Consider the following 19345-nt stretch of genomic DNA (forward strand, 5'->3'; position numbering starts at 1 on the left):
GATGTTAGTGGACAGGGAGTCTTTGGGGGGGAAGGGGGGAGGCCGGCTGGGGGGAGCGGGCTGGGGAGCGGGCTGGCCGGAGCATCAATGGATGATCACTGGATGACACGATGACAGCGAAGGTCATCATCGCTGTCTGCTGTCAAGTCCCGCCCTCTGCCCGCCCTCCCCCGCCCTCATCCCATCACTGCCATCAAAGTTGCTGATGGCTGTTGATCTTGGGGTCGCCCATGGTCCCGCCCGCTGTCCCGATCTGATGGCGCATCAAAAAACGAAAGTTGTGCAGAATGCTCTGCTGATACTAAATGTACAAACCGTTTATCAATAGCTTAAGTAGTTAAGGAGATATAAGCCTTTTGATCTAGTGATGGATGAGTCTGAAGTTACATAGTAGACATCTTTTATATGGGATATTTGGAGGATTTTAATATGGTATGAGCATGTAGGGCAATTTATTATTTGGGTATCAATATGTAAGTCTCTATAGAAGGTGTTGGGACTGTCAGTAGAGGATCTGAGACATAGTTAGCAAGGGGAGTGCTTACAATTTATGATGTGCACTAACCTTGGTTGGGAGGGCATCTGGGGGGAGGGGAGGGGGGGTTGACAGACAGGCCATAGAATGTGTTTCATCCTGCTGAAGTCCTCCACTTATGATAATATAGTTAATCATGTCTACTAACTTCCCTAGCACAGAAGTTAGTGGACATCTTTCACCACTTTGGTTAAGGATGGAGCTGGTAGAGGAATAATATTGCCACTACAGACTAGAAGGTCTACTGGCATATTTTCATGGCACTAAAGTCCTGGATTAATAATAGTTTAGTTGACCATGTCCACTAACTTCTGTGCACAGAAGTTAGTAGACATATTTTATAACTTTGGTTGAGGAAGCAGCTGAAAATGCACAAGTGTGAGATGTCAGGCTATGGAGGGTCTACTTGGAGTACTTTTATCCTGCAGAAGTTCCAAATTCATTATAATATAGGTGAGCATGTCTACTAACTTCTGTGCCTGTGAAGTTAGTAGACATCTTCAGCCACTTTAGTTGAGAAAGCAGCTAGTGGAGGGATATATGACATGACAGGTTCATTGGCGTCTCTTTTATGCTACTGAAGTCCCAAATTGATGATAGTTTAGTTGACCATGTCCACTAGCTTCCCTACACAGAAGTTAGTAGACATCTTCCACTACTTGAATTGAGAAAGCAGCAGCTGGAGAGGCACGTGACATGACAAGTTATGGAAGGTCTACTGGCATATTTCTTATACCATTGAAGTCCACATAATAATATAGGTAAGCATGTCTACCAATTTCTGTGTCATGGAAGTTAGTAGACATCTTTCACCACTGGTTGAAAAAGCAGACAGGGGGGAGACATGTGTCGTGCAAGGCCATAGGAGGTCTTCTGGAATGCAGTTTATCCTGCTGAAGTCCTGCATTTGTGATAGTGTAGTTGACCATGTCCACTAACTTCTCTGGCACAGAAGTTAGTAGACAGGAAGTTAGTAGATATCCTCCAACCCTTTAGTTGATAAAGCAGCTGGGCTGAGGGGAGGACATGTGTCATGTCTGGCAATGGAAAGCTCACTTGGATCTCTTCTATGCTATAAATTTATAATAGTTACATTGTTGGAAGTTAGTGGACACCTTCAGTTTGCAAGGCCCCCCCCTTGCGATCCAGGATGTCTACTAACTCCCCTGGAGTAGAGATTAGTAGATGTCTTCCCCTGGGTTGGTTGACAAGGTAGCTAGGAGGATATGCAGGCCATAGGAAGTCTACTGGTATGTCTTTTATACAGCTAAGGCCCTTTGAACTAATGCAATGTCCACTGCACAAAAGTTAGTAGACATCACTTTCTGGCCAGAGCATACTAATGTATGTTTCAATGTCATAGAGAGTCTACTAGGTCCCTTTTTCAAGGGATTCATTGAAGATAATATACATGCCATATCCATAAATGCATGGAAGTTAGTGGTCCTAATCCACTACTCTAGTCAAGGAGAATCTGGGGCAGAAATATGTGACATGGTAGGCTATGGAATATCTACTAGCATGTTTTGCATGCATGCTATAGCTGGCAATAACTAGGGCAGTAAACTTACTCCAGGGCCTTGCAGAATGCATAGTTCCTACTGCTATACGTTCATTACCAATTATCTGACCAAGTTGAATAACTTAGGAGACCATTTTATTAGCTACTCAATAGTCCAAATGTATGTCACAGGTCTTTAACAATCATATATACCTAATACCCTGAAGTTAGTAGACAACAATTAAACACATTGTAACTCAGGAACCGCTGCATCAATCCAAATGAATGAAGTATGTAATGAAATATCTCATCTAGCAATGTATTTATAGATGTTCTCCTGAGACTCCTTGGGGATATATGTAGCTAAATACTTAGAGATCATATATAACTATCCTATAACTTTGGGAGTATTTCATTAATCATAATAAATGACTCATGAGGGGACCCTACTATTCAGTACTATGGTTTGATATTTATCTCCTTGACTTATCAGCTTGCATAAGTGGTTAAATATTAAGAGACTATCAATCAATATGTTATAAGGGAAGAAGGATTGGGTTTGTAAGCATAAATGAAGTCTAGGCAGAACTACTCTGTGAATGGCTTCAATTGTACCCGTTGTCTTTGACATCTCTCTTGTTCTAAGGCCTTGAAATATAGAAAATATTGCTGCTCTGCCATTAAAGAGCTATCTCTAAGCTTGCCTATAGTCTAAATGAACTGATTACATGCTGTAGGACTTCATTCTATGTATTCCTGTAAGTTTACAACAAGTTTCCATGGATGGGATGTGAGTAAACAGTCCATCAGTAGTTTGTGGGTCCCATCACAGATAAATGATACTAATGGATCTCAGTGTAAAGTCCATGGATATGCCTCCTGAAGCAATCATCCTCAAGATATGACACTGTATATGATACTAGACCATCAATACCCTTCACCCCTTTAACCTTCCCTATGATATTTTCATCTTTCCTAGTGCTGACAGACAGATTCTGATGGCAAATTTATTTTGAGCTCAATTCTTGGCAGATCTTGATGGGTGTGGGGTCTATGGACTCAGGACAACTCTCTTAATGATTCCAATCATGTCTGATTTCTCAATTATATAGAGTGCAAGGCAAATACCTGTGCAACAGGGGCTACCATATCTGCTGTTCCTGATATGCTGGGACAGAAATCTCTGAAGTTTCTGGGAGCTGTATACTCCCTGACACCGGATCTATAGGTATTTCCATACAATATAAAGTGTTGATAGCTTGGTGCATCCATCATATTTGGGTTAGATAACATAGATTATGATATTGTGAAAGATCCATGACAGTTGGAAGGCTCACCTGAGCGCCAAATATGTTCATTTCCAGTATATCTAACGGTCTGCAATAAAGTTTTGGTCAATATCTTAAAAATTTTTGACATGTCATTTTTGCAATTGAGACCAGGCACAATTGCACTTAAGGACCAACCTGCCTTTGACCTCATATTCAGACACATTTCAGAACAACAACTATTTATTGTTTGGGATCCTAGTAGGTGCTCAGAAACACTTCTCTCATCTAATTTACTTCAGATACATTGCCTTGAAACCTAATTTTATGGTATATGTCTACTAACTTCTGCCTGACACGGTCAGATCTTGACATATACATCTATTATGGCATGCATGTCTGGATTTTCTGGAAGCTGTACACTCCCTGACACCAGATCTATAGGTATTTTCATCCAATATGGAGTGTTAATAGCTTGGTGCATCCATCATGTTTGGGATAGATAACATAGATCATGATATTGTGAAAGATCTATAATAGTTGAGAGGCTGACCTGAGCGCCAAATATGTTCATTTCCAGTATATCTAACGGTCTGCAATAAAGTTTTGGTCAATATCTTAAATTTTTGACATGTCATTTTTGCAATTGAGACCAGGCACAATTGCACTCAAGGACCAACCTGCCTTCGACCTCATATTCAGACACATTTCAGAACAACAACTATTCATTGTTTGGGATCCTAGTAGGTGCTCAGAAACACTTCTCTCATCTAATTTACTTTAGATGCATTGCCTTGAAACCTAATTTTATGGTATATGTCTATTAACTTCTGCCAGAAATTAGCATGTATATCTATCGTCCTCTTGATTTGGGCCTCTAAATCACAGGAAATGTCCTTCCTATGTTCCTACATGCATATACAGCACTTAAATGCTCGGTCTATATAGTAGAATGGGTCTGATAAATTAGAGTCTACTAACTTTTAGGTAAGAAGTTAATAGACATATTTGCTATTTGTGCATATTATGGAGCCTATCTTACATATATAACATGCTGGCTTAAGACATTTATGCATATAGATATAGCCTGAATGACAACTGAGGGCTGAATTTCTACTATCTCAGTCATTATCTTCTCCAACTCATCCTCTCTACTAACTGCCATTCTGGCACAATATTGAGTCCTTTTAGTTAAGTAGTGCTCTAAATAGTACAAAAATATGCTCCCTCCTAATACTCACCTAAATCTTATATGTATCTCATCTCTAGGAGCCCAGTCAGACCTACACTAACAGAGTAGATGGTACAAGTATTGAGTGCTAAATGATCAATTACAGCCAACATGAGTGCCTAATTTTTTAGGACACATACTATTTACCGCCCTCAAGCTGCAGATAGCTTGAGGTAATGCTAGCTAGCACAGAAGATCAGAGAGAGATATTATAGTTTGAAGATGTCTACTAACTTCCCTGACATGAAAGTTAGTGATATCTTTGATTGACCTCTTGCAAAATATGCAAGGTGCCTGGTGGACTTTGTATGATATGGGATGACACATATATTCTGTCAGAGTCAGCTAGACTGCTTTTCTAATTAGAGTAGTGAAGGATGTCTACTAACTTCTGTGCAGAGAAGTTAGTAGACATGGTTAACTAAATTATGTTAATCTAGGACTTTAGTAATATAGAAAACATGCCAGTCGACCTTCTATAGCCTGTTACGCTATATGACTCTTTACCTACTACTTTTTTAACCAGTGTGAAAGATGTCTACTAACTTCCGTGCAGGGAAGTTAGTAGACATGGTTATCTAAATTACATTAATCTAGGACGTTAGTAATATGGAAAACGTGTCAGTTGACATTCTAGAGCTTATTACACCATATGACTCTTCACCTACCACTTTTTTAACCAGTGTGAAAAATGTCTACTAACTTCTTTGCAGGGAAGTTAGTAGACATGTTAACTAAATTACATTAATCTAGGACTTTGGTAATATAAAAAAACATGGCAGTAGACCTTCCATAGCCTGTTATGCCATATGACTCTCTACCTACTACTTTTTAACCAGTGTGAAATATGTCTACTAACTTCTGTGCTGGGAAGTTAGTAGACATGGTTAACTAAACTATCATCAATCTAGGACTTCAATGGCAGGAAAACATGTCAGTAGACCTTCTATAGCCTGTCATGCCACATGTCTTTCAACCTGTTGTTTTCTCAACCAAGTAGTGAAAGATGTCTACTAACTTCTGGTCAGGGAAGTTATTGGATATGGTTAAATATACTATCATGAACTCTTGATTTTGAAAGTATGAGAGACATCCCAGTAGACCCCCCCCTGGCCTCACATACTATATTTGTGCCCTTTATATGCTTTCTCAACCAAAGTAATCAAAGATGTCTGTAAGGGCAACCCCGGAGGCCTGAGATCAAGGTCCTAGCAGGGGAGGATCCAAAGAGTGAATAACAGTAAGCAAATACAAAGGAAGCTGACCTAGCAGGGGAGGATCCAAAGAGAAGAAACTCTAAGGGTCCGCCTGCTAGGTAGCTGAACTATATACTGCGCTCTTGACGCGCCAAGGTTGATCGTTGCTCCGTGCAGTATGCCTGCGCCATGTCGCAGGCCAGGTCCCAGGGGGATCGCCAGGCGGGGGCGGTGATGCGATTGATGGCGGTGATGCGATCACCGGAGTCGGAATCGGGTCGATTCCGGGCCGAAAGGGAGGTTCCCCTGACATCACCCCCCCTTTGAATGCGGCGCCCGACGCATAGATCGGAAAGGAATTGTGTCGAAGGTCGCGGAGGCGATGTGCCGTGGTTTGCCGGGGTACCTACGATAGAACTCCGCGATTTTGTCTGGGGCGAAGACGCGGTCGAAGCGGACCCACTGGTCGTGCGGACGCGTCGTAGCCTTTCCACCTGACGAAGTAGTTCAGCCGCCTATACCTGACCCTAGCGTCCAAGATTTCGTCTACTTCCCACTCCGGGACTCCGTCCTCGAGGTCCGGAGGGGGCTGGTCGTAGCCAGGGCGTCCATCAAAGGGGTCGTCTTGAGCGAGCTCGAGCTTGACGACGGGGAAGACCGGGTGGAGCTTCGAGTAGCGTGGAGGGAGGTTGAGTTTGTAGGCACCTTTGCTGATCTCCGCGACTATCTTGAATGGTCCCAGACGGCGGTGGGAGAACTTCTCCGAGGGGCGAGTCGTCCTGATGTCAGAAGCATCCAGCCAGACATGGTCGCCAACCTTAAACTCCGGAGACGGAGTGCGTCTCCGGTCGTAGTAGCGTTTGTACTCCTCCTTGGCCTTAGTAAGCGCGGCCTTGGCTTCGGCAACCCCAGTGGCGATTCGGTCGCGGAACTCGTTCACTGACTCTATGGCGGAACGGACTCCGGGTTCAAAGCCCATGCGGGGAGTCGTCCCGTGTCCGTCATGAAAGGAACTTGTTGGGTGGAGGAGTGAACGTGGTTGTTGTAAGCAAACTCCGCGGCCGGAATCAGCTCGTCCCAGTCGTCCTGCTGATAGTTGGTGAAGATCCGCAGGTACTGTTCCAATTCCTGGTTGACGCGCTCCGTCTGGCCATCCGTCTGCGGGTGGTACGCGGTGGACGTGGCAGGCTTGATGCCGATTAGACGCCATAGTTCTCGGGTGAAGTCCGCGATGAACTGCGAGCCGCGGTCGGAGACGTACTTTTCCGGAGTTCCATGGTGCCGCCAGACGTTCCGGTAGTAGAGGCGAGCTGCTCCTACTGCGTCGACCGTGGTGTGGCACTCCGAGAAGTGGGCTCGCTTTCCGAGGGTGTCCCACGACGACCATGATCGCGTCGTACCCATGGGCCTCAGGGAGCTCGACAATGAAGTCGACGGAGACGGTGTGCCAACGCTCTGGGGGCGTTTCCGTCGGGTGCAGCTCTCCGTGGGGAAGTCTCCGGAGTGCCTTGGTGCGACAGCACAGGTCACAGGTCGCGACATACCGGCCGATATGGCGAGACATCTGGGGCCACCAGTAGTTCCGAGAGACCAACTCCAAGGTCTTGAAGCGACCTGCGTGTCCGGCGACTCGAGTGTCATGGCAGAGCTCGATGATGCGTCTCCGGAGGTCCTTGTCCTTTGGTACAACGATCTTCCCTCGGAAGTGGAGAAGACCGCCGGAGACGGCCCACTCGTCAGAACGTGAGGAGCGGGGGCCTCGAGCTTGACCTTGGACTTTAAGGAGTTGCCGGGCCGCTAGTGCGACGGGCTCTTCCAGGTCAGGCTCACCAGAGAGGGCATCGCGAATGTCGCGAAGGAGTTCGGAACCGGGACCGGAAACGGAAACGCCCTCGAGTGCGCGGACGTGGAAGAGTTCGGGACGCAGAAGGACGACGTCGGAGTTGTCGGAATCGATTCCGTGGTCGGGTCTCCGAGAGAGGGCGTCAGGCCGGCCCATGTCGCGACCGGGCTTGTGGTGCAGCGTGAAGTCAAACCGGGAGAGGTAGAGGGACCAGCGGGCCTGTCTCCGGTTGAGGTGCTGCGTCTTCCTGAAGTACTCCAAATTCTTATGGTCAGTCCAAATCTCGACGGGATGCGCGGCACCCTCGAGGAAGTGTCTATACTCCTCGAGTGCGCGGATGATCGCGAGCATCTCCTTGTCGTGGATTTCGTAGTTGCGCTGGACATCATTTAAGCTTTTGGAATAGAATGCTACAGGGTGCCACTTCCCGTCCGGGGCGGATTGTGAAAGAACCGCCCCGTCGCATAATCAGAGCTGTCCGCCTCGAGTCGGAAAGGCCGTGTGTCGTCCGGAATCGCCAGGACCGGTTCCGAGGTGACCGCGTCCTTGATCGCTTGGAACGCGGAGGCCTCCCGTCGCCCCAAGTCCATTGCTGGTCCTTCTTGGTGAGCACGAAAAGAGAGGCGCAAGGGTCGAGAAGTCCCGAATGAACCTGCGGTAGAAGTTAGCGAACCCGAGGAACTGCTGAATGTCCTTCTTGTTTTCCGGAGTCGGCCAAGCGGAGACGCCTGCGACCTTGACGGGGTCCATTTCGACGTGGTTGTGGGAGATGATGACTCCGAGGTACTCGATTGACGATTTTTCAAAGTCGCACTTCTCCGCTCGGAGGTACAACTTGTGCTCTCGGAGTCGCCGCAAGACCTCCTGAACGATCTGCCGGTGTTTCCGGAGGTCGGAATGGGCGATCAGGATGTCGTCAAGGTAGATCATGACGTCTCCGGAGAGGATGAGGTCCTGGAAAATGTCATTCATCATCGTTTGGAACGTCGCGGGAGAGTTTGTCAGGCCGAAATACATCACCAAGGGCTCAAACAGGCCTCGGTTAGTCCGGAAAGCCGCTTTCCACTCGTCACCTTCCTTGATCCGGACGTTGTTGAAGCCCCAACGGACGTCGAGTTTGGTGAGTAACGAGCACCTTTGAGCCGGTTGATGAGGTCGTTGATCAGCGGAAAGGGGTACCGGTTTTTGACAGTCATTGCGTTGAGAGCACGGTAGTCCTGGACGGCGGAGTCCGCCGTCCTTCTTTTGACAAAGAAGACTGGAGACGCCATCGGAGACTTGGAGGGCGAATCCGTCCCGTGGATAGCCCTTCCTCGATGAACGTGTCGAGCTCGCGTTGCTCAAGGGGCGAGATGGGGTACACCTTGCAGTTGGTGGGCTTAGCGTCGGGGACGAGTTCGATGGCGTGGTCCCAGGTCCTCCGCTCCGGTAGTGTGTCGAAGGACTCCTTGTTGAAGACGTCCTGGAACTCCTTAGCCCAGTCCGGGATGTCAGAGGGCGGAGGGGCGGAGTTCCTGGCAAAGGCTTCGGCCAGGCGCTGCGAGACAGTACTGCCAGCGCGTATCTCTTCTGCGGGACGGAAAGACGTGTAGAAGATGCGGTCACCATCTTCGAGCTGGCCATCGTCATCCTCGTCATCGGAGTCCAGCATCAGATCAGGCAGGCCGGAGTCATCACCGGAGACGGAATTGTCTCCGTCGTCAGGCCCAGAGAGGTCCATGGCGCAGATCGAGGGGAACGGGCCGGAGCGGAGCCGTTTCTGGAGTAACCGGAGTCGCCGCAGCTCAGTCCGTTCAACGCGTTCTTCCTCGCGGCAGGTGGAGCAACCACGGGGGCACCGTGTCATCTTGACCTCCTTGGTTTCCCAATCGATCTCTGGGTTGTGCTTCCGCAGCCAGGAGTACCCCAGGATGAGGTCTTGTTTACCAAGATGAGTGACGGCGAGTTGAACACGCTCGGAATGGCCTTTGTAGCGTAGGACCAAGTCCGCGATCTGGTTGATAGAGCCAGCATCATTTGGAGTGCCATCGACGTTGAAGACCGGAATCGGTTGCGCCAGAGTGCGGACTGGAATGCCATTCCTAGTGACATAGTTTGTGTCGATGAAATCAGAGGTGGCACCACAGTCAACCAGACCGAAAGCGAGAGCTTGAGTGCGCTGGTAGTGGACTCTAGCTCCAGGGGAGGTGGAGGGAGTTCACTCCAGGGGCAGCAGCAACAGTGTACTGCTTGGGTAATTTCTTTTCCCAGGCAGTGAGGCGACGGAGGTGGGTGACAGGCCTTATCGGAAATTGATGGGCTTTATCGGAAATTGATGCAGCCTTATCGGAAATTGATGGGGCCTTATCGGAAATTGATGGGGAGGGTATGTCTTTCGTTTCTGGCTCGTTGTAGGGCAAATGAGTGCATTCATCATACAGGGGGACAAACGATTTATGGACGCGAACGAGGGCACACCGGTCACTCGTCCGGGGACAAAATCCTCCCCAGCCATCAACTCCGCTGTTGATTCCGGCAGGGCAGCTGTGTCGGAGTAGCGGGCGATCAACTCCGCTAACATCTCGTCACCGAGTTGTTGGATCACCTCATCGAGGATGTCCATTGAGCGGACGTCCGCGGGGAGGGGGCAATCCCGGGCGAGATGGTTTGGGTCGCCACACCTGAAGCAGGCGCGACAAGGGGCACCCTAGGCCCTGGTGCGATCCAACTCTATAGGGACGGGAGCTGGAGGCGCCGGAGCGGGGGCATGGGCCGCGGGTGGCACGACCGGAGCCACCGGGCGGAAAGGGGCCGGAGCCGGGATGCGGTTGACCGGAAACGGAGTCCGAATCAAACCGCCAGGCGTCTTGGGGGCGGCTGACTTGATCAGCTTGGCCCGGACCAGGGCCTCGTATTGACGGAAGGCCCGGGTGCGCCAGCTAAGGTAGTCCCGGAGGTCCGGGGGTCGTTCGAGGACGTGATTCCGTTGTTGATCAGGGGGTCAAGTCCGTGGCGGAACTTGGTCACCTTGACCAACGCGCGTCTTCGAATCCGGCGAGGTCCATCAGGTCCTCGAAGTCGTCGGTGTACTGGTAGACATCCTTTGTGCCCATGTGATAGGCGGAAGTCTCCAGTTTGGAGAGAGCATGATCTTGCTCGTTCTCCTCGACAAACCGGAGTCGAAACTTCGGAAACGAACGAGCCCCAGGACGGAAACGGAAACGGGGCTTTGCTTCCGTGGCGCTCCGCCCATTGCTGAGCGGGTCCTTCTGCCATAAACGACATGGCATAGCGGACGGCCTTTTCCTCACTCGCCTCTCCGTTGACCACAAAGGCCTCAGGGGCAAGGCGGGCGTAGGTGCGGACCGCATAGAGGAACGCGCGGCCGCGTTTCCGATCGCCGTTGAAGGTGAACGGAGGGTTTGGTCGTAAGACCAATTTTGAGGCGAGGTTGATGTCGCCAAAGAGGGCCTCGGAATCGCCCTGAACCGGAGTCGGAGTCGGAATCGACGTCTCCGGGGGTGGTGTTGTTTGGGGTCCGCCAGCAGTATTAGCGGCGGCAGCGGCAGCGGAAGCCTGGGTGGTGAGAAGAGTAAGGGCCTCAGTTAGGCGGTCGATTTTCACCTCGACTGCATCCAGCCGAGTGTCAGCGTCAGGAGTAGCTCCGGAAGGCATGACAGGTGCGGGGACGACAGGAGTGACAGAGGAGGAGGGGACAAGTGGTAGGGGCGGTGACGAGGGCGGAACGGACTCGTATTCCGAGCCTGAGTCAGCGCCGAACCTAGCAATCTTGTCCGGTTGATCCCGTAGAGAGTTTCTTCTGCTGTAAGGGCAACCCCGGAGGCCTGAGATCAAGGTCCTAGCAGGGGAGGATCCAAAGAGTGAATAACAGTAAGCAAATACAAAGGAAGCTGACCTAGCAGGGGAGGATCCAAAGAGAAGAAACTCTAAGGGTCCGCCTGCTAGGTAGCTGAACTATATACTGCGCTCTTGACGCGCCAAGGTTGATCGTTGCTCCGTGCAGTATGCCTGCGCCATGTCGCAGGCCAGGTCCCAGGGGGATCGCCAGGCGGGGGCGGTGATGCGATTGATGGCGGTGATGCGATCACCGGAGTCGGAATCGGGTCGATTCCGGGCCGAAAGGGGAGGTTCCCCTGACAATGTCTACTAACTTCGCAGGCACAGAAGTTAGTAGACATGCTCAACTATACTATTATAAATCTAGGACTTCTTCAGGATACAAGCCCTCTCAGGAAACCTTCCATAACCTTACATGTCACACTTGTACCCTTTGGCTGGTTCCTCAACCAAAGTGATAAAAGATGTCTACTAACTTCTGTGCTAAGGAAGTTAGTAGGCATGATCAACTATATTGTTATAAGTGCAGGACTTCAGCAGGACATCAGGCATCCCAGTATACCTCCCATGGCCTCAAAAGCCATTGTTGTCCCCCCTATCTGTTTTCTTACCCCAAGTGATCAAAGGGAAGTTAGTGGACATATTGAGCTATGATAAATCCAGGACGTCAGCAGGACAGAAGACATTCTAGTAGATGTTCCATGGCCTCTGTGTGTCCCCCCAGTAACCTTTCCAACCAAACTGGTAGAAGATATCTACCAACTTCCATACCAAGGAAGTTGGTGCACATCATGGATTGTAAGCCCCCCCTCTTGCCAACTATGTCTCATATCCTCTACTGACAGTCCCAACACCTTATATAGAGACTTACATATATGTTCAAGGACCTACATGTCCATACTGTCGAGCACGGGACGCGTAGGTGGGGGGAAAAGAGCTGGAAGCGCCGCTTGGGGGTGCTTTTGACCCCCAAAATCACTCTGGAACAGTTCGGACCGGGCCGTGGCCGGCCGGAGGCCCCGAAACACGACATGGGACGTGTATGAGCTCAAAACGCTTGCTGAAGCAAAACGCGAGAGACTGAGACGTCTCAGTATGCATTAAGGGGGTAGATTGAAGCGGGATGAGACAAAACAAGCGTCTGAAACTGTCTCAGAGCGAGACATGTGACCGGCAGCCGCGGCCAGGGATTATGTAAGGCTGTGACGGCCCTAGGTATATATTCGCGCTGTATTGTAGCATAGGCCCCAGAATACAACGCCCCCCATAGCAGTTCTATTGCTCCCCATAGTGGAAAGTTGAACTTGCTACCCTCAAGAACACCTACGACGACGACGAACCTCTGATTGTTGAACGAGTATTGATTTGTTTTACAGGACATTGGAGTGCTAGCTTGATGTGAAGACATGAAGATGGGGAAACTATGCTCAGATGCGCTTCCCTTTATGGAACGTCGCCCTCTTTGGATGGAGCGACCCATATTGGAGTTGTTTATGCCATTTATGGTGTGGCAACTGATGCTCTTGATGCTAGTTGTTCTTCCCTCAATGATGAAGACAACAAAGGGACCAGGTAATGTATCTATTTTCAGCAACGACATACCAGATGTGACTGTGACTGTGACCACTACCATTTTGGGTTTTGGTGTTGGTTTTGGGTTGGGATCATTTTGGAGTGGGTTGTTGTTGTGGGGATGTTTGGCTACAAGAGGCATGCTCTGTATGTCATATCTGTCCTATCCTACATCAACACCTCCTTCCTCTCCACCCAACTCAACATCATCATCATCATCAACAAGACCACCACCAACACCACCTTGCACACCATCAACACCAGCAGCACACTTCCCATCATCAACATCATCACTGTCATCAGTGATACCATCACACTCATATCACCTTCACCTCCTCAACTTGTTCATCATCATCTTGCTCTTATGGGTTGCAGCATGGATATACTTTCCATGGAGCCCTGAACACACAGACCTTGATTTGGGTGTTTTGGTTGTTTGTGGAGTTGTTTCTGCATTCACCATTGCTCGCATTTCATGCGTTTCAATACTGTACATAGTTAGCCCTTACTAACATAAGTTAGTGGACAGGATAAATCATTAGAAAGGACCCTTACAGATAGGATCACTATTACCTACCTATGACCTCCCCTGACACTGGTATTGACACCCAAATTGCCCTACATGCTCATACCATATTAAAATCCTCCAAATATCCCATATAAAAGATGTCTACTAACTTCAGACTCATCCATCACTAGATCAAAAGGCTTATATCTCCTTAACTACTTAAGCTATTGATAAACGGTTTGTACATTTAGTATCAGCAGAGCATTCTGCACAACTTTCGTTTTTTGATGCGCCATCAGATCGGGACAGCGGGCGGGACCATGGGCGACCCCAAGATCAACAGCCATCAGCAACTTTGATGGCAGTGATGGGATGAGGGCGGGGGAGGGCGGGCAGAGGGCGGGACTTGACAGCAGACAGCGATGATGACCTTCGCTGTCATCGTGTCATCCAGTGATCATCCATTGATGCTCCGGCCAGCCCGCTCCCCAGCCCGCTCCCCAGCCCGCTCCCCAGCCCGCTCCCCAGCCCGCTCCCCCCAGCCGGCCTCCCCCCTTCCCCCCCAAAGACTCCCTGTCCACTACAGCGATTCCTGAATGTAATGACAATGTCACATTTTTTTTCGCACCCCATCTCAAAAAGGAAATCATGGCTCCCAAGCTTCCAATTGCACTACAAACAATTTCAGTGCACTGAATACTTCTCATAGCTATGGTGGACACTCAAATTACTTGTCCTCAAGGATAGTGGATGGGTTGAAGGTCAGTTTTGCGACAGGTTCATCGAGCGCTAGGCACCGATCGGCATGACACATTCTTCTTAGCCACAACACATTTTACTCTCGACCAACTACATCTACTGACTGAAATTCTTCTATGTTAGCCATTATATGGTGTATGTACATCTCTTTACCAGTATATATGATTTTGGATACAGTTTGAGGCTCAGTCAATGCCAGAAATGCAAATGGAGGCATGGTTTCCTTTTTGAGAAGGGCGTGAAAAAAAATGTGACATTGTCATTACATTCAGGAATCGCTGTAACATCCTGTCCACTAACATCCAGAAGGGAGTTTAAGGAAACACAGTGGATATTCATTATCCCCTCTAGTTAGAGCTTCACCCCCCCGAGGCTCTAACTAGAGGGGATAAGTGGGCAGGTTAGGTGAAATATTCCGTCCATACTCCGCGTCGTGCACAATTTGGGAGGAATCGAACACTTGAAGCCGTTGTGAGTGTTTACTCAATCATCGGAGTCGTTGTCTCAGGTCGCTGACATTTGCAACGCAGCACAACACCTAATGTGTTCACAAAGCACAGACGGGAAGTGGTGGAAAAATTTGCTCGAGCAGCAGCCGCAAGGTTCAAGCCTTCGCCAAAAGAACCCAGACCCAAATATGCGGCATATGATGTGATAATGAGTGATTTGATAGCGGACGACGACAAGGCAGTCCACTCGCTCTCTTCAACAGACCTTTTGAAATTCTTGCAGCTATATCTTGATGTTGGTGCTGTCAATCGCTTCCAGGCTCTCCTTCTCCTCTGCCATCCCGCTGTGGATTTCGTTTACCTCATTCCCCAACTGGCGGAACAAATCCGAAAGTCGGAACCTGTCGTCGCTGGATTATTTCTCCCCGCTTTCGAACTCTTCGCTCGACGAACGCTGAAAAGCTTAGCGACGACACTCCGTGAATGCAGGAAAACGGACCTCAAGCAACTGCTGACATTTGGCTGTCCATCGGACGACCAGGAACTGCCTAAAACATGCGAGCATGGCTGTGTCGAAGTTCGCAAGTTCTTGATAGAGAAGGGGGCATATCCGGGACTGCCAATTTCACTACGAGAATCGCCTACTCTGCTCATTAACCGCAAAAATGAGTCAAGGAAACATGTCGAAACATATCTGGAGCATTTGAGGCTAGCGTGCACCAGGGATTCGTTGTTGACTTGGAGGACCGATGTAAGCGGAAGCCCTCACACACTCGTTGTGAGTAATAGTTCGCTTATAGTGCATCCACTTCGAATGTGACGTTTGAAATTCCAGATAACCAAGGCTTCCGACCCGTTTTGGAGTCTCGCGACGCAGATTCCTCGTGCTCAAGGATACCTCTCAGCTCTTGGCTCTCTTGACGCACAAAAGCGCATTCTTGACAACGATTACGCTTTCATCGCACGCGAGATCAACAAGGCGTCATGGCCAAACCCAGGCTCCCAAATGACACTTGGTACCGGTTCTCCTGCCAGTGGATATCCTACTGCGAGCAAGCGACTAGGAAGTGTGGTGGCATCTGACGAGGAGGGCTCGGCCGCGAAAAGGGCCAGGTCCGAGTCTGAGGCGCTGTCTTCGATTGACACCGACAATGACTCGGACTGTAATAGTGACGAGGATTGGCGACCTTCGCGCTCTAGGCTCCATTGCCAGTGACCATGAGTCTGGATGACCTGTACTTTATTTATGTATCCTCTTGATACCCATTGGCAGGGATGAACCAAGAATCCTGGTTTTGCAACAACTTGAATTGCCAGTGAATTGACAATCCTTGATATGACTCTATCCTTCAAGTTTGAGCACGAATGGCTACGAGGGAGCCGGCCGTATGGCGTCACCACGCTGTTGAAGAGCGCGATATAGGCGCGATGCAGTATGGGTGGCCCGTGCATGGGATATGCCGGGCAGGAGATATTCCGGACCGATGTCACGTGCTCCTCAGTCGTTTCCCATCCACGACTGAGGTATGCCGTTTCATTCATTCCGTAGCTACCTACTTATCATTGTAGTCTTCTACAGGTAGCTTCCTATAGAGTCGTTTCCCATCCTGCATCTTGTTGCTACTCTTTTCCTGAGCTACGTCAAGGCTGCGGTACGAATGGTATATTTGCCAGTGGAACCGGGGGAATGAGATTGTATTGATCTAAGAGTGTCGGAGAAAATTGTCGACGAGTAGGAAGCAAGTAGGAAGAATGGCGCCGCCCAAAAAATGTTCAGTACTTACTACATTGAGCAGAAAAGAGGATCTTAATGGACCTCGAGCTCACCGCCACGATTGTTATCTTGTGCGCAGGCATCAAGAGCGCTTTGTTTTCGGGCTATAAGCGCGACACTATAGCGAAATTTTTAATTTCTTATTTTGGCTGTGACGACCGCGTCACAGCTCGCGTGACAGCTTCTCCTATTTAAACACCGATGGCTGGCATATCCGCCCTCGTCGAATGCCTCACGGATGATCTCAACGACGCACCCACCCTATTCCGCGCTCTCACCAAATCTCTCAGCAATGTCAGTGCTCTCGCAAAGACCCAAACGATCGGATTAGTGGGACTGGAGGGGTATGAAATGCTCTACAAGAAGCTTCCGTGGCACGTCGTCGAGGAATTGTGAGTGATTTTGGAGGAATTTCTGGTGAACTGATGTCTCCCTCTAGCATGGTGCGATCCCTCGAAGACGACCAGTCTGATGGTCGACGACGGGGACTTATCCGCTTGCTCCACAGGCTGGAAGTCGATTCCCTGGCTCCAGGATGGTGTGGCCAGCAAGCCATCAAATTCCTGGATTTCCAAGACCCAGGCGACACACAATGGCTGCTCGAAACCCTGGTTTCCGATGTACCTTCATTCATAGACAAGTGCGTCTTTATACTGCTATTCAGCGATTACCGAACCCGCAGTGTCATTCCTGTTTTAGAATCCAGGAAATTGTCCCAGTTCTTCTGGGTGACCTTCATCCGCACACTCCGTCAAGAATCGAGCAAATTTGGAGGCTTGGAACAATCAAAATCCTCGGTCGACAAGCTCGTCTGTCAATGTTTGCATATTATTATTCATAACTTAAATGCCTTTCCTTCCTATACGACCTGCTATCCGGCTGGCGATAACATGACCGGCAAGCAAAACCTACTGAAGATTTTTGAACTCTGCCGCGAAACCGACAACATGGCGCTTACCACCTTGATAATGTCGAAGATGCGTCGAGCTGCTTCAGAGATGCCGAACCAGGACTTCAAACAATTCTTCCTCGTCCTCGTCCCGCTAGCTATCGAGGTCGTCACATCCACGGACGATCCAAGTTTGCGATTCCATGTTGGAGTCTACCGGGAGTTCCTAGTGAACATTCTCGACGCGATATTGCAAATACCCGCGGCCCATTCAAGTTGCCAAAGCTGCGAACTCAAAATTAGGATCAGACCGACTGACTCCACGTCGTCCCAGCCTGACGGCCCTATCGCCACCCCAGGGTGTGATATACTAAATGACGATAACGTTTCTACCATCCTCCTCGTTGTTCAGAAACTTGGCGGCATCGAAAACTTGAATCAGTTGTGAGTACTTACTCGCTTTCGGCCTTGTTGCTCATTAACATTATTCATTCACAACGCAGCACAACAGCATTCGCAAAGCATAAGCGTGTGGTTGTGGAGAATTTTGCTCGAGCGGTCGCCGCACGTTTCAAGCCTCTGCAAAAGGACCCCGGACCCGAACATGCAACCTATGATAGAACAATGAGCAGTTTGATAGCGAGCGACAAGACGGTTCAATCACTTTCTCGAGAAGACCTCTTGGATTATCTCCGACTCTGTGTCGATGTCGGCGCTGTTACTCGATTCAAAACTCTTCTCGATGCGTGTCAATCCCATCGCGTCTCGGATTCTATTCAGCTACTTCCGGGACTATCCGAGCGAATGTGTCAGGACTCCGAGTCTGTTCGATTATTCTCCCCTGCTTTTGGGATGTTCAGTCGTCACACATTGAAAAGCTGGGCAACTAGACTCAATCATTGCAGAACAACCATTTTCAAGCAATTGTTGGCCTTTGGTTGCCTGTCGGAGGGTCGGGAACTGTCTCAATGCGAGCATGGCTGTCTCGAAGTTCGCAAATTCATGATAGATGATTGGTATACGAGTTGCACACTAAACAAGCGTAAGAGCGAGTCAAGGAAGCATGTCGAATTATACCTGGAGCTGTTGAAGTGCAATGGGGCTGGGTCTGAGCCACTGTTGATCTGGAGAACTGATGTGAGCAGCAGGCCGCACACACTGGTTGTACGTATTCTTCATAAGTTCGCTGCAGTCCTTATGGTAAAATTTCAGATTACCAAGACTTCCCACCAACTTTGCTGGAATTTCCGGCGGCAAATCGCACATGCTAAAGGACATCTGTCGACTATCGGCCCACTTGAAGCCCGGCGCATTCTGGGGACAGACCATGACTTTATCGTCAATGAAATTGAAACGGCGTCATGGCCAAAACTACCAGTGGACGCTGAGCTACCCATGTGTGCTGAATCGTCCACTGCAAACAAGCGACCAGCAAATGCAGGCTCGTCGGAGGGGCCGGCAGCGAAAAGGGCCAGGTCTGAGATGTCTTCGAATGCAACTGATGAGGATGAACTTGGCGACGATAGCGACGCTGACTCGGACTGGCGACCTGAGTCACGCTCCAAGCTTCATTGATTTGGCCCTTGAGAGTTAACTGTATCACTTATCTATTATTCAAACTAGTATTTATCGTGTACATAGCATCGAGCTTAACATTGGCGCCGATCGGCATTGACAGCGAAGGCTCTTTGCCGTGGCGCCGGGCCGGCGACTGCTCGAACCAGTCCGGTCCGGTGCCGAGCCATGCATATAATTTGTTGTTGGGAAGTTTTTTCCTGCTCTGCACTTGCACCGAGTCTTCAATGTTAACTATTCGGAGTCGAAGCTTTACAGTGATTTAGTCCACTGCCGCCAATGTTCTCTGACTTTCCTTTCATAGCCATGGCGATTCGTCGAGATTTGTTGCAGCACGGTCATGTTACCTTGTGACACTCGACGCGTTGAACCACGACCATGCCTGAGACGCATTCGACACAAGCTCAC

The 19345-nt window shown here is 49.3% G+C and overlaps 2 protein-coding genes across 2 annotated transcripts; both read left to right on the top strand.

The window, feature by feature from the left end:
• Positions 1-14907: 14907 nt before the first annotated feature.
• Positions 14908-15915, top strand: MIND_01320700 (uncharacterized protein; the record flags this gene model as incomplete). Its single annotated transcript, XM_037369659.1, has 2 exons — positions 14908-15477; positions 15535-15915. 2 exons carry the CDS (start codon positions 14908-14910, stop codon positions 15913-15915), a joined length of 951 nt encoding a protein of 316 aa, XP_037214157.1.
• A 759-nt stretch (positions 15916-16674) lies between these two features.
• Positions 16675-18937, top strand: MIND_01320800 (uncharacterized protein; the record flags this gene model as incomplete). The annotated part of the gene is made up of 5 exons (XM_037369660.1): positions 16675-16865; positions 16913-17113; positions 17156-17806; positions 17866-18526; positions 18575-18937. 5 exons carry the CDS (start codon positions 16675-16677, stop codon positions 18935-18937), a joined length of 2067 nt encoding a protein of 688 aa, XP_037214158.1.
• Between the last annotated feature and the right edge of the window lie 408 nt (positions 18938-19345).

This window comes from Mycena indigotica, assembly GCF_014461135.1.
Source record: "Mycena indigotica strain 171206Taipei chromosome Unknown Mind.scaff0014, whole genome shotgun sequence".
In the NCBI taxonomy this organism is placed as follows: domain Eukaryota; kingdom Fungi; phylum Basidiomycota; class Agaricomycetes; order Agaricales; family Mycenaceae; genus Mycena; species Mycena indigotica.